Consider the following 16,274-nt stretch of genomic DNA (forward strand, 5'->3'; position numbering starts at 1 on the left):
TTCTCTTTTAAAATCCATTCCTGGCTTCGGCTTCAAATCTTTGGCGGATAATCTTTCTGTGTAAATGGACTCTTAATTTACAGCTACATCACCGGGCTATCTCCTCTGAAGTCAGCACTAACCTCTCTGACCTCTGAATACCGGCTTTCACACAGGTCCTACTGTGTAATCCTTTGTTCTCTGCTCTCTGCTGGTGACTAATCTCCCTCCTCCCTCTTTCCCCCTCCCCTCTCCATAGAACAAATGTAAAAGATGTAAAAGAATCAAGATTTCCTGATAATGAGCAGTGAATGAGAGGGGGGACCTGGGAAAAGCGGAGCGGAGCGCGCTTCATAGCAGGTGGGGGCCGGCTGCAGTGAGCAGCCGGGACCTCACCGGTAATGACACGCTGCAGCGATCGCGCTGCCACGTGTCCTTAACCCCTTAAACGCCGCGATTAAAAATAAATAGATAAACATATAATATACCGTAGCATGCGTAATTGTCCGATCTATTAAAATATAACAAGCGTCATTGTGATCGGTGAACGGCGTACACGAAAAGAGGGAAAAAAGTGCGCAGATTACCGATTTTATGTTACATTATATATTTTTAAAAAATCAATAAAAAGTGATCAAAACGTCCGATCTTCACAAATATGGTATTAATAAAAACTAAAGATCATGGCGGAAAAAATGACACCCCATACAGGTGAAAAAATAAAACCGTTATAAGCGTCACAATAGGCCCATTTTATTAATATTTAATTGCCAAAAAAAAGGATTTCATTAAAAAAATATATATAACATTAGAGAATCTGTGTAACCTGCATGTGGTTGTGTTCGTACTGACCTATAGAATAATAGTATCATGTCGCTGTTACCATATAGTGCATTACGTAGACACAGGAACCCCCCAAACGTTACCATATTGCATTCTGTTTTTCGATTTCACCTATTTATATCTTCATAAATAATATATTTGGAATTCCATCATACATGTTATGGTAAAATGAATGACGCCATTACAAAGTACAACTATTCCTGTAAAAAACAAGCACTTACATGGCCTTGTAGATAGAAAACTGAGAGTGCTAGAGCTCTTAGAAGGGGAGGAGGGAAAAACGAAAACACTAAGATCAAAATTTGCGCGGTCCACTGGGTCATTTTGGTCCTGGTCCTCAAAGGGTTAATTTTATTTTACTGCTTTTAAAAAAATAAATGAGTTGCCTATCTTTGTAATTGAACGTAGATAACGTGTCTGTTTTACCACAGGGCCAACAGAAAAGATAAAACCTGCCTCACAGACATTTCTGAGCACATGAATATATGCCAGTGTCAGGCCTCTTACTACTTTAGCTCGGCACCTTGAACCTTTGCCTATTTAACCCCTTAACCCCTTCGGCTGCATTTGAGGGTCCCATAGGGACTCAGCCGTGCACTGATTGTCTGAGCGAGACCTACGGGAGCCAGGATGCAGCCGGAGGGTGGACCAGGTAACGTATGCTGTGGGGGGGTTAAAGGGGCTGGTGTTACATACTCGCAGCGGTATGAAAATTCCACTGCGGATATGTAACCTACTGAAGATCACCGTACGAGGATTCGCAGCGGATTTCGCAGTGTAAAATCCATTGTGAACCCAGTACGTGTGAAGCTACCCTTAACTCCTTCAGGACCGGTCTAGAAAGTGCCTTAAGGCATGAGGATATACTGGTATGTCATGGTGCCAGTAGATAGGGCTCACGACTTGCACGCTCTATACCCTTGGTCAATGCTGACAGCGGCATTTAAACGTTACAAATACCCAGATCTCCGGCCATCCAGCTTATCCTACACATGGATCGGCGCTATCCTCTTCTTTTCTCCCTGCGTTCCTAAATATATACCATTGTTGATAAAGGTCTAAGTGCCGAAACCTCCAAGTGATGGTATATTTACAAACTGCATGAATGTACATACGTGAGATTCTCCTGAACTGCAGATTCTTTGTGTTATGGAATTTCTTATACTTACCTGAAGAAAACCCTATGGCCCAAGAGCATTAGAAAAATACTCGAGTGCAGTTAATATTTTCTTTTATAGACTACTTGTGTATAACTTGCACCACCTTGAGGAGTGTCCAATCTCTCTTCCCATACTTGAGGAATAAAGATAACCTGTCAGTTTTACCACATGGCGAACAGCGTAAAAGCAATCCCACCCTGACATTTTTAAAATGGCTTCTTTAACAGCGTACTTTATGGAAAAACATTACAAAGTAAAAAACAAACAAAAAAAGACGTCATGGTCTGTAGACGAGCTATGGCTTTTTAAATGGGAGGAAAAAACAAAAGTGCAAAATTGAAAATTGGCTTGGTCATTAGGGCCCTATTACACAGATCGATAATTTACCGATTCAGCCAATTATTGCTCTGTGTAATAGAGACTACGATCAGCCGATGAAACAATCAGCTGATTTGTTTCTCATGTCATATTACGGCACTGCCAACGAGCGCCGATCTCGAATTGCTGCTTGTTTGCGACCTATTGCTGAGAAATCGTGTATTGTAAAAGGGCTTTGTTGTAAAAGCCCTTTGCCGTGTTATAATTGCTTTCTGTGTGGGAATTTTCACTGACAAGATATCATAGGAAAACGCCTTTAACCATTGTGACTACACGTAGGTCCTAGGTTAAGGGTCCATTTACACAGAAAGATTATCTGACAGATTATCTGCCAAAGATTTGAAGCCAAAGCCAGGAATGGATTTGAAAAGAGGAGAAATCTCAGTCTTTCCTTTATGACCTGATCTCTGTTTATAGTCTGTTTCTGGCTTCAAATCTTTGGCATATAATCTGTCAGATAATCTTTCTGTGTAAATGGACCCTTAGTTGTACCTATTAAGGCCCGTTCACACAGAGCAAAAGTAGCAGAATTTTAAGTGGAGCCCGTGCTGCGGACGTCGCTTGATATCCAGTGGGATTTTGTGCACCCCTGCTCTCCGCCCAAAGAATTGACATGTACATTTTTTTTTATCGGAGAGCAGAGGCGTATAAGAAATCCCATTGAAATAGTGGAACAGGTGGAATTTCAAGTAGCGTCAGGTGGCTTCACTGGAAATTCTGACACTTTTATTCAGTGTCTACAGGTCCTTAAGGGATATTTGGTTGTAATAACTTTTAACATGTCATCGGGACATGTCAAAAGTTATTGATTGCAGCTGGTCTCGCTGCTGAGACTTGATAAAAAGCCAGTGAGAGGGTGCGGCAGTGCATTCCACTCGTCAGCCAAAGATCTGACCCTTTTGCTTCATAGACTATAATGAAGCGAAAGAGTCGGATTTTATTGACCCCTGCATCTCAGTATTAGGAGATGGGAAAACATATTAAAAATTACAGGGAGGCTCCTATTAGACAAGGCGATTTTTCATTTCCACCAATTAAAGATAAACTATTGCAAACAAGCGCTTTTTGGGAACGACCTGAAATCTTTTACCATAATCCATGGAACAATAATTGTTAGTTAGGATCAGAATTAGAATATTTTATATACTCTTATATACGAACAATCGTAATAGTGCACGTACACCGAAAGATTTGCTAACTGTTAATAACCATTGTATGGTCAGCTCAAAGGATGCGATCAACGACGTATGAACAAATTTTCATATCCTGATTTTTCGCAGGATAATCTTTCCATGTAAGAGTATGTTCACACTGAGCAAAACGGGCGGAATCGCTTCTGCCTCAGTGTCTCTATGGGATGGCTCGCGCGCCTCGGCTCATAGAATTGACGTGTCAATTCTTTGAGCAGGTAGTGACGGAAGCGGTGGTGTGTGAGCCATCCCATAGAGACACTGTGTGATACTGAGGCAGGTGGGATTCCATCTGTTTTACTTGGTTTGAATGGTCCCTAACGCTGGTCCCTGTCACATCTTAGTAAGCAGGATTCCCCTGTCATGATAGATATATATTCCAGAGATGTCCAGAGATGAGCGATATCCAGAGAACGTTACCAAATCTGAACAGTTTGGCAAGTCTTCTCAACACTAGTATTGTGACGTTACTCTAGCTTGGTTTTAGCCAAGTTGTGTTCGAGGTGAAAACTTGGCTGGCATTAAAGGGGTATTCCATGCAAACATGACGTTTCATTTGTTGCTGCCCATGGTGAGACTAACAATTCCTTCCATACTTGTTATTATCTATTCAGTCTCCTTCCCCCAGTTCTCAGCTTCTGCTTTCTGCCGAAGAGACAGAAATCTGTATGTGAGCTTTTCTCTATGTCTCCCACTCCTTTCCCCCTCCCTTCTGAGACAACTGATGTAAACCATTCCCTGTCAGACTTTATCTGCAACATTGTAGCTTCTTTGTAATGCTGGGAGGGTTAAACTGAGGTCAAGTTGCTAATGATCTCACTGTGATTTAAGTATATATTACACGGCACCATAATCCAGGGGGAGCAAGCACCAATCTGTCAGTTCAGCACACGCTTCCCACTTGTTCCTCGCTCGCTGCCCGTACTATTACATGCACAGACCGCGAGCAGGGAGCAGTGAGGGGGGCTGGCCAAATGATCCTTAGATCGTTCGGACTGCCCTTTTAAGCCAGCGCTCCTGTTAGTATCTTCCAAAATGTGAGCTGATGCACGATGTTAGCAGATTGTTGATAGTAATGAGCAAATTTACGGTAGTAGCAAAGTGAAGTACTTTGCTAGGCTCGGAGGTCCTTGGAAAAGTTTCCCAGGGCTCGATCCATCTTTTCCAGGCTTCTGGAGTGGAACGGCATGGGGTTCGAAGGCAGCCGGCTTACAAGCTAACCGCTGAGTTTATTGAAGTACTTCACTTTGCTTCTATTGTAAATTTTCTCATCCCTAATTGTGGCCTTTCAACAGGCGCTATTACACTAAGCGATTATCGGCCTGGATGGACAATAATCGCTTAGTGTAAAAAGGCCTTAACCCTCCCGGCATTAAAGAGTTGCAGATAGGGACTTATTTAAATCAGCCGTCTCAGAAGGAGGAGGGGAGATGGAGAAAAAAAGCTCACACCGTTTTTTGTGTCTTCAGCAGAAAGCAGCAGCTCAGAACTAGGGGAGGGAGACTGAATAGATAATAACAAGTATGGAACGAATCGTTGGTTTCACTGTGGGCAGCAACATATGAAAAGTTATGTTTGAGTGGAATACCCCTTTAATCTAATGAGTGTGCATTGCTGCATGGTGAATGGCACCTCTGTGTTTTGCCACCAGCTTGCATTTTTGCCCTAGTGAGGGCACTCATGTCTGATGGCTCAGCAGGGGGACGGTTAACCAGGTATTGTGTTGGTAACACCACTTTTCTTTTTCTCTTTCTTACTGTCTTGCTTGTTGCGTCTTACATTTTTATTTCCTTTTTGCTATTTTAGTGAGATTAACTTGATCCGTATAGAAGAAAGTGATGGGGTCAACTCAAAAGCTTCTGAAGAAAAGGCAAGTGACCAATTTTTCCTTTCCTGGGCTTATGGGTTTTTATGGTGTCATATTATTCAATGCATTTTGAGATGTGTGTGCGTACATGCTTTTATATATATATATATATATATATATATATATATATGTTTTTTTGTTTGTTTTAAGTAATATGATGTGTGTTTGCTTTCAATCCTCATTGATTTCAATGTGTTGCTTTCAGCTCAGTTATCTTTTTATATTATAAACCAGAAGATGGTGTGAACACTTGCAGTTTAGGTCATGTTAAATTGGGAGTTGAAAACACTATTTCTCCCCCCCCCCCCCCCAAGTGAACATAAAGATCTGTCGTACCGTTCAGGCTCAGCAATGTACTCCGAACTTGAACGCTTACCTTTTTGATTCCCTGCAGCTGCAGAAGTTGGATGCCACCCTAGGGTGTCCTGGAAAACATGGATACATGGATAGGAGTTTGGAGAACGTTGCCAAACCTGAACACGATGACCGGTCTGCTTAACACTACAAATTTTTCAATTTCCCTTAATACATGTTGTTGTTTTTACAGTCCATTCATCTACAGCCTGGAACTGTTCAAAGTCCAGGGGAGACACTTAAAACTTATGAGAGAAGAGGCAAAGCACTTTACCTAAGACTTCCTAAAGGCAACGCAACAGGGTTGAACATGTTAGGAGCAAGCAAGAAACTGGGGTGAGTGTTTAAGGATGTATGCTGGGGCTTTGCATGTATCTGCTGCATTTACTCTGGTGTTTGTCCCTATACATTTTTTTTTTTTTTAATACTTTTGACTAGTTTAGTAGGAATGCTGTTCAACATTTGTATAAGGGGGGATGCTCACATAGATTTATTGCAGAAATCTCTGCAACTTACCCCTTCATCTGAGATGTATAGAACTGATTCAGTAGATATTTTCCTCTTCCATGCTCATCTACTCCATTTTTGTAGGGCGGCTAAAGCTTTTTATCCCTTCTTTTCGTAGATGATTAAAGCGACTCTGTACCCACTTTATGCCCCCCCCCCCCCACAACTACTTATACCTTCCAGTAGCTGATAAGTCCTTGCTGGTGGTATATGTCTCCACGCTGCTGTTACTCTCCAGTTCCCGAAAATCATACTATACTTTACTGTAGCTGCAACCGTGCCTTAGAGGCGTGGCCTAGAGCGATCATGCCCTAGGCTAGCACCACCTGTGTGGTGGTCTTCTATGTCTCCCCCGCCTCCCGTTCCGCCCCCTGTGCGGCACCCAGTCATCCCAGTGATTGCGCATGCGCGCCTCGTAAACCCCCTTCCCCCCCGGCGCCGACGCAATGAGGTGTCCGAGTCAGCGCCGCCTCTCTGGTGTGGCCCCTTAGCGCCGTCCCTGCCCCGTGTTGCTGACGTTCCCGGCCTTTCCCCGCCTCTCCTCGCATCCCCTGCCTGTCCCTGCCCCCCCCGCGTAGCATTGTGACGCCATCTGTCATAATCAGCTGTTCTTCTTGTGCTCCTAAGTGCTCCTGTTAATCAGTTTGTACATCCATTGTACCCAAACTATTGTTTAAAGGGAATGTACCATCAGGTACATTCACTTTAACATGACGCACAGATAGATCGGCATCGGCACGGGGAAACTGGTGCCGCGGTCCATTTTTTGAACCGCGGCCTGTTTCCCGTGTACGGCGCCATTCTATCCACTGGTACCGGGCTGGGGCCGAAGCACTGGAGGCGGGCTGGGCAGCACCTGATGGTGTATGCGCTTTAAGCATTGAAGAATAGCATGAAGGAAATAGAAGAGAAATGTTCAGCAATGTTGGACATTAGTTCCAGTTAGTTTTTTTTCCCCCTTTTGTCGCATCACCTACTTTTTTTTTTTTTTAAGCCCATCAGTTTTGTATTAAAAAATGTAAATAATTGGTCTTAAAATGATTAAACCAAGCTTCCTGTGAAAATCTTTGAGATTGATTTGCCAACCATTCGATCACCAACCAATGGTGATGCATAATCCTGAAGCAAGTGGCTGCTTACATATAGACATTAAAGGATAAGTCCGGTGAAAATTTTTATTAAAGTATTGTATTTCCCCCAATTGTTATACAAATCCCCAATATACACTTATTACACTTATGCTTATAAAGTGCTTTTTTCCCTGCACTTACTACTGCATCAAGGCTTTACTTCCTGGATAACATGGTGATGTCACTTCCTGGATAAAATGGTGATGTCACAACCCGACTCCCAGAGCTGTGCTGGCTGTGGCTGCTGGAGAGGATGATGGCAGAAGGGTGCTCAGTGTCCCTCAGTGTCCCCCTGCCATCATCCTCTCCAGCAGCCACAGCCCTCACAGCTCTGGGAGTCGGGTCGTGACATCACCATTTTATCCAGGAAGTGAAGCCTTGATGCAGCAGTAAGGTCAGAGAGGTCAGTGCTGACTTCAGAGGAGATAGCCCTGGGATGTAGCTGTTAATTAACTCTTTGTTGTACTGTTTTTGTGCCTCATCTCCCTCAACCCCTCCCCTCTCCATAAGAGAACCATGAAGACAGGGGGGAGAGTTTCAAACAGCTTTTTCATGATAAAAATGCATTTTTCGGCTAATAAACCTAATTAGCAATTTTCTTAAAATCGGCTGTACTATTGATTTCTGTACTATTAATTTTAAACAACAGTGACACTTTAAATATAGAGATTGGCCTGGAATAGCAGAGCTTATCCCTCAATTCTGCTGTTCCTCGATCAATGTCCTATTCCTCTTTTTAGCACAGGTGATCATGCTCCTCTTCCTATCACTGCATAGTGCAGACCCCAGGAGAAGCACTACCCTACACACACTCTGTTCCTCACACCTGTATATCATACGTTTTGCGAGCTCATTCCGTTTTTGTCCCTCACAGAGAGAACACTCAGAACATTGCACACGTGCAGGGAACTATGTTGCAGGGAAGGCTTTTTCATCACACAAATATCAAGCGGTCAGTCATGAAAACAGCTGCACAGAGGTAGGTTGTAGACTTTGCCTGGTTGCTCATGAAAGGTCATATTGGTGCATAATGAGGACAAGTACATTGGACTTCTTTTTACATTTTGCTCTGCACGATTATTCGTATTTGCATATTGTGCTTACTATTGAAGTCAATACAGTAAAAAAATAATTGCATTGAAGTTTGGTGAAACCCGACTGTAGAAATTAAAGGAGAAGGTCCATGAAAAAAAAGACAGGAAGGCAGTGGGTGCGAGAACAAAATAAACAAAGGATACTTACCTGTCCCTATGCCTTGATTGCGCTGCTCCCTGGTCCCATTGACGGTTGCTGGCATCCTGCAGCTCTGCCACGGATTCAACAAGTGGAGTTCCTTGTGCACGGAAGTGTAGTGCAGTTGGGAAGTGAAGCGGGTGTCTATATAAAGGGAATATAGCAGCAGAATTAACCTGCTGATAGATTCTAATAGAGCAGGGGTGAGGAGTGCGACCATACCTTTTGTTTAGATCAAGACATGTATCGTCGCTCTCTCCCTATCCCCTGCTCTAGTAGGACGCGTTCACACTACGGAATCCCAGCGGATAACCCGCCACTCGTCCCTGCTCATGCGCCTCTCCGTCCCTGCCATAGACTCCATTCTATGGTCGGGCGTATTCTGCCATCCACCCAAAGAATTGACGTGTCAAATCTTTGGATGAATGGCGAAATCCGCCCGACCATAGAATGGAGTCTATGACAGGGACGGAGATGCGTGCGAGCGTTGGTTTATCTGCCCAGATTCCTTAAGGGTATGTGCACACCGAGTAAAACCGGCGGAATTCCCGCTGTCTCAGTGTGTCATAGCCCGTCTATTGGAGAGCGCGCTCCTCCGCTTAAAGAAGTGACATGTCAATTCTTACAGCGGGCAGCGGAATCGGCCCAGCCATAGAATGGTGTCTATGGCACGGGCGGATAGGCGCGCGCCATGAACGGGTACGGAATCCGCCGGAACTTATCCGCGCGGATTCTGTAGTGTGAACCTTCCTTGCCGTTCCTGACAGTTTCTGTCACTAGTACCCGTTCACAGCGACATGCCTTTACGGCAGCTCCATAGACACCATTGTATGGACAAGCCGATTCCGCTATCCGCCGAAAGAATTGACATGTCAATACTTTCTGCGAAATGCGGAATCCGCCTGTGCATAGAATGGAGCGACTGGGTGAGAGCCATGACATCCGCCAGGAATTTATTCGCACGGATTCTGTAGTGTGAACCCACCCTTACATAGGACAATTATCATGCGGAAAACCACTATATGGTTCAAATTTAAACAATAATTGTCCTGTGTTATTGAGAAAAATCGTTTGTGTCTCATTGATTTAGATCTGACCCTAAATCATTGCTAACTATTCGCTAATCGTTTGCTGTAATTCCACATTTGTTCACTAATCGTTCAGTGTAATTACACATAATTCTTTTGCTGGGATCAGAGTAAACAATCATAGTAACAATCTCTGTAACAATCATAACTAACGACTATCGCTCTGTACAGTATGGTGAACGATTTCAGGTTAACGATAAACAATCTCATTTGCCATCGTTAATCATTAGTTGTTAATCGTTAAAAATTGCTTAGTCTACTAAGGCCCTTAGGCTGCATTCCCACGTTCCGTGATCCTGACGGATCACGGACGTGGAATGCATGTACCAGAGTCCCCCCGCGCCCGGACAGCATCTGTAATTAAAAAAGAAAACACCTATAGATTCTGGATTCTGTGATAAACGTCCTATACCCCAAAAAAAGAGATAAGGGGGGGAGAAATAACCGAATGGTACTTGAGATAGAACTGAACACCTATAAACCCATCCGATATGCAAATGAGCAAAATATCAAATGAATTGGTACAAGAAAACTTTATTGAGAAATATCGCAACAATAATGACAAGAAAAAATATAAAAACAAAGAAAGACCTGGGAGGTGGGAGACCAAACATGAGGAGAGGTATATGTTTACAAAATAAAGTGCAGGTGCATATCTTAGGTGCTCATCAATTTGCTGTATACAGCCTGGTTATAAGCATATTATAAAGTGCAAGTGCTCAAACATAACCAAGAACACAGGCTGCATAGCTCAATACAGCAAAGTATAGGCAAGTGCACATAAACAACATTACCCAGGGATGTAATTCCCAAAGCCTCAGGACTCCCACCTCACACTCCTCCAACGTCGTTTCGCTATTCGCTTCTTCAGGGAGTCAAGAGAAGCGAATAGCGAAACGACGTTGGAGGAGTGTGAGGTGGGAGTCCTGAGGCTTTGGGAATTACATCCCTGGGTAATGTTGTTTATGTGCACTTGCCTATACTTTGCTGTATTGAGCTATGCAGCCTGTGTTCTTGGTTATGTTTGAGCACTTGCACTTTATAATATGCTTATAACCAGTCTGTATACGGCAAATTGATGAGCACCTAAGATATGCACCTGCACTTTATTTTGTAAACATATACCTCTCCTCATGTTTGGTCTCCCACCTCCCAGGTCTTTCTTTGTTTTTATATTTTTTCTTGTCATTATTGTTGCGATATTTCTCAATAAAGTTTTCTTGTACCAATTCATTTGATATTTTTGCTCATTTGCATATCGGATGGGTTTATAGGTGTTCAGCATCTGTAATTAGATGCTGGGAGCGGGGGAGACTGTATTCATAAGCGCCGTGCTGTAATGAATCAGCCGCGCAGTGCTGTTACTACAGCGCGGCGCTTATGAATACAGTCTCCCCCGCTCCCAGCATCTAATTACAGATGCTGTCCGGGCGCGGGGGGACTCCGATACATGCATTCCACGTCCGTGATCCGTCAGGATCACGGAACGTGGAAATGCAGCCTTAGGGTTCTGTAAAGTAATGCAAACAGGTAGAAACTTCAGTAAGTTACTGGCGACAGGAGTCTGTTAAAAGCAGGGGTGTGTATCTTATACTGTTTTTCTTTTTCACATTTTAAGCAGTCTGGAAAGAAGGGAGAGGTAAGTTGTGGTCTTTAAACAAAGCATGAAATACTCATTCCTTGTAATTATTTGTTCTCACATGTGTTTTGTAATTTTTTTTTTTTTTTTTTAAAGATCAAGCAAGCAAACAAGGAGGGAAGTCCCTCCTTGTTTGCTTGCTTGATCTTTATTTTATTTTATTTTTTATATTTCTAAGCATTTTTTTTTTATAATTTTTTATTTTTATTTTTGCAAAGGAAAGAATACCCATCACATGTTCCGAAGGTAGACGCTGATCCCGTTACTTTGTCACAAAGATTGGGTAAGTTTATTTCTAGGTATTTACTGTATACATATACAAAAACGGGATTCGCTTTCTGAATATTTTCCTGACGCCCCTTCAAAGCAGTCAGTTGAAAGTTGCAGGACTGAGTATTCAGAGCAGAATATTTCTGGGCATCTTTTATGTGATCTCTCATACACATTTTCATGACATATTTTCCCAACATGTAACATGGAAAAATATAGTTTAGCCTTAGGGGAATTAACCAAAGGGGTGCACAACCTTTTTTTGGTTTGAGGGCTGCACTATAATGGTTTACATCAATGGGCTGCAATAAAACTTAGAGTGTAATTGTCTTTTCAAACAACTTTGCAGAAATCAATAGTGCATGCTAATATAGAAGTCTGTAACAGATTTTATAAGGCAAAAGAGCGTCCAACTATACTGTGCTGTTTTCTTTCCCCTCCCCCTCACTTCTCTGTTCTTTACAAAAGGTCCCTGTACACCTTAGGGCCCTATTCCACAGGACGATTATCGTTTGCATAATCGATAACGATAAACAACCGCTATTGCGAACGACCTAAATCATTGACCCGTTTACACGGAACGATGATCGTTACTTTTGATCGTTCTTGCGGTCGTCTTGTCGTTGCTATTGCGTTCATCGCTACTGCGAACGACCAAACGACTTGTTGTTCCATGCGAACGATTTGCGAATGAGCAACGATAAAAATAGGTCCAGGTCTTATTAAGGGATCAACGATTACTCGGTCGTCGTTTAATCGTTAACTGCTATTCAACCAAACGATTATTGCTTCGTTCTGAACGATTTAACGATTATCCAAACGATAATCGTCCCATGGAATAGGGCCAGGAATAGAGCCTATTCCCCCCCCCCCCTTCCTCGGTGAGCTGTGAGCCTGCATGGTGTCCTGTCAGCGCACTCTACAGGGATTATTGAGAAGCAAAGACGCTTCTATCAGGTCCCATTGCCTGTCAATCATCCCTGCAGAGCGCCGTGATAGGCGGAGAGCTTTGACTAGTCACATCCCAGACACTGCCCACATGACTAGTCACTGCTGTCCCCTTGCATAGCGTGCCGGAATAAAAGAACGTTTTCTCCGATATACCCTAACAGAAGACAGCTCACACATTATGGTAAGGGAATGCATTAGAAGTTGATATCATGTATTGCAGGTAGTTAATGCAAAATGACGTTCCCGGAACCATAGCAACCCAGACGCTGCTTCCTGCATCTGGGCTGCTATGGATGAGAGAGATCAGGACCCTGCACTGACAGCTCATTCATTCTATAATACATTACAGCACTGATCATGTGCTGTAGTGTATTATAGAGGTACCTGAAAAAGTGAAAGTACACACACATACATACACAAATAAATACATAAATAAATAGGTATACACATTCCCCATACCCCTTTATAAATGATCCCCTATAAATGAGATACATACACAATGACCCGTCTATTAACCTGTTACATTAATTATCCCGCCTGATTGACACCGCAAAAAAAATTAATAAAAAAATATTCAAAATGATAATTTTTTGTTAATCCCGCCCCATAAAAAATATAGATAAAAGCTATCAAAACGTCACATGTACCCAAAAGGTGTACCACTAAAAGCGTCAGCTTATGCTGCCAAAAAAACAAAACAAAAAATAACCCCTCACATAACTCCATTGGTGAAAAATTAAAATATTGCTGCTCTTACAATATGCAAGACACAAACAGTTTTTATAGCATAAATGCCATAAACTATAACAAAAGCGATATAACATGGATATCGCTGTAATCGTACCGACCTGACGAATAACAATAACATGTCCTATGTGACGTATAGTAAACGGCTTATTAAAAATGGTGAAAAACGGCTGCTAAATTGTGTTTTTTTTTATTCATACAACCTCATGAAAAATTTAATAAAAAATTATCAGGGTGCCACATGTCCTCCCGAATGGTACTGATGGAAATGTCAACTCGTCTTACTTAAATATTTTGGCACCGCAAGGCCTCTGTGACATGGTGTAATGGCTAAAAAAAAAAACTTAATAAAAAAAAATGCCCCAAAATTTACCAGGTCTCTGTCGTGTCTGCGGCCTGTGGTTGATTCAGGTGACGCACTGCGGCCACATATGGGGGATTTCTAGAAACACTGGAATAAGGGGAATAAATAGTGAGTGTTATTTCTCAGTTAGTATTTGCTGTGTAAGAGGAAAAAAATTGTTAAAATAGAATATCTGCCAAAAAAATGAAAATTTTACATTTCCCCTCCAACTTGCTTAAATTTCTGCGAAACACCTAAAGGGTTAATAAACTTATGAAATGTTACTTTGAATACTTTGAGGGGTGCAGTTTTTACAGTGGAGGGATTTATGGGGGTAACTAACATACAGGCCCCACAAATCCACTTCAGAACTGAACTGGTCCCTAATAAAATCAGAGCTGAAATTTTCATGAAAATTTGAAAAATCGCTGCAAAATTTTAAAGTAAAAGGACGTTCACCAAATGACGTCCCCATAAAGCAGACATGTTGTAGATGTTGCAGTAATAATTAGTTCTTGTGGCATGACTATCTTTCTTAGGAAAAGAGGGTTTTGAATATAAAAAAATGTAGATTTTTAAAATTTTTGAGAAAATGTGTTTTTTTTTTTTTACAAAAAAAACTACTGAGTGTATCAACCAAAATATACCACAAACATAAAGAGGAATATGTCACGAACAAACAGTCTCAAAAACTGTCGTAATTAAAAGCAACGCAGAGTTATCACTACATAAAGAGACACAGGTCAGATTTGAAAAATAGTCCCCGGGCATTAAGGCCAAAACAGGCTGAAGAGGCAAGAGGGGTTAAGGGAAAGTCGTCTACAGCAAGGTGCGAGCAAAAAGTAGTGACAGTTGGGACTATGGGTTGTGCACCCCTGCTCTAAATCAATAAAAAAATAAATTAAAAAAATAAAAATAATATATATATATATATATATATATATATATATATATATATATATATATATAAATATTTTTTTTTTTTTTTTTTTTTTTTTGACTGTGACTTGGCGTCATCGGCTTTTTTGCGAAGTTTGGTGACTAGCATTTGATTTATTCACAATGTATAGAGGTTTTTAAAGAAAGCTCTTTCTGTTTTTGTAGAAGACATGCAGGATACAAGGGATGATTCCGATGTGGAGTCTGAGCCTTCGATAAGGAGAAAGGTACAGCAGACGCGGCTAAGCGGTTTCCATTCCTGTGATTTGCCCTTAGTCTCAGCTGCTCAGTTGCATTTGGCAAAAACAGAGGTGTGTCATAAATGAGAATTATTGCATTGCTGCTTTTTAAAATGACCCTACTTATTTCTAGATCAGATTTTCAGTTTCATCACGTGCATAGCTCCTCTGTCACCCACCAGCCTATGGGTCATCCACCCCTAGATTTGCTAGGGTTCCAGCAATCCCTTTCTGCTGCAAGTGGCACACTGAAAGGGGGGACCCTGCTGGTCCTCAGAGCGGAGGACACCAGGAATCCCCCCTTTTATTTTTGCACCCATGCAGGTTTCTCCCACCCTCCCAAACCTTTCATGCAGAAAACTACATCCCCTATGACCCGCTTGCCCATGGCTCAACAAGCCCTTCATTATTTAACCATCAGTTGACCCCTCCTATACTTCCTTCGAACAACGTGGAACTAGCATGGGTGGGAGGAGAACTTGAACAGGCTCAACACTGTCCTGGCCACACGCTCCCACTTTGGATGACTTATTGACTACCCTAAATTGAGGATTTCAACACCTCTTTAGTGAGGTTACTCCTTCAAGACAGATGGTTCTCCCATAGTGGCATCAGTCTAGGCTTTTCCTAATGTCTAACTTTATACATGCCCCTTCCAAGCAGTAATGCCTGCTTGAACCGATCCCCGGAGTTGCTGGACCAGAAAATTCTTTCTTTTATTTTTCTCAGTCTGCCCCTCACCTGGTAAGTCTTTTGTTTCTCAGGAGGTTATATGCAGGACTACCGTATGTCCCTTGTGTATAGGTTCCCATATGAGTTGGTGACCATTGTTCCTGGAGTCTCTAATGCGGCAGTGGTGTCTCTGTCACTTACAACCAGAAAATTATTTTGCTCATCTTTTAGTCGTTAACCAATTCTGGATTTCCCAAAGGGGTAATGTTATTGAACCCAATGCTAACCAAACTATGGAACCAAAAGTGAAAAGAGAGCATGTTGCTAAGGACAAACATGGTTTAAAAAATATACAAAAGTAATCATGCTAGTAGTAGTAAAGCAGTGCATACAATCAATAAGAACCCTGACGACAGGAGAGAAATAAGAGAGACTCCCAAATCCAAAGAGTACATGCAATAGAGGCATATGGGTTATATTGAATGGAAGTCTTAGTGACCCAATAGGTCACATACATATGAAACAAGCATGCTTTGGTCCATCTGAACCCGAGCGCTTGACTGCCGAAGTTGGATGCAGTTCTAAGCCATAGGCTGTATCCATGTTTTCCAGAACTCCATAGGGCTGCATCCAACTTCTTTAGCCACGGTAATCAAATGCCACGAACTCAGGTTCGGATGGGCCCAAGCATGCTTGAGTTAGGCTAATCTCTGCAAGTAATGCTTCAGTAAGTATCATTTAATGC

The 16,274-nt window shown here is 42.1% G+C and overlaps 1 protein-coding gene across 5 annotated transcripts in view; it reads left to right on the forward strand.

Annotated features, from left to right (window-relative positions):
- Positions 1-16,274, forward strand: part of SENP6 (SUMO specific peptidase 6) — a 68,304-nt gene that overhangs the window by 17,476 nt on the left and 34,554 nt on the right. For 2 of the 5 annotated variants that reach the window (XM_069974654.1, XM_069974658.1), the window contains exons 3-8: positions 5,357-5,420; positions 5,965-6,107; positions 8,283-8,387; positions 11,348-11,368; positions 11,587-11,651; positions 14,784-14,929. In XM_069974654.1, the coding sequence (XP_069830755.1) occupies positions 5,357-5,420; positions 5,965-6,107; positions 8,283-8,387; positions 11,348-11,368; positions 11,587-11,651; positions 14,784-14,929 (544 nt within the window). The remainder of the gene's footprint in view (positions 1-5,356; positions 5,421-5,964; positions 6,108-8,282; positions 8,388-11,347; positions 11,369-11,586; positions 11,652-14,783; positions 14,930-16,274) is intronic. The other 3 variants (XM_069974657.1, XM_069974660.1, XM_069974659.1) reach the window with 3 other exon arrangements.

This window comes from Dendropsophus ebraccatus, chromosome 6, assembly GCF_027789765.1.
Source record: "Dendropsophus ebraccatus isolate aDenEbr1 chromosome 6, aDenEbr1.pat, whole genome shotgun sequence".
In the NCBI taxonomy this organism is placed as follows: domain Eukaryota; kingdom Metazoa; phylum Chordata; class Amphibia; order Anura; family Hylidae; genus Dendropsophus; species Dendropsophus ebraccatus.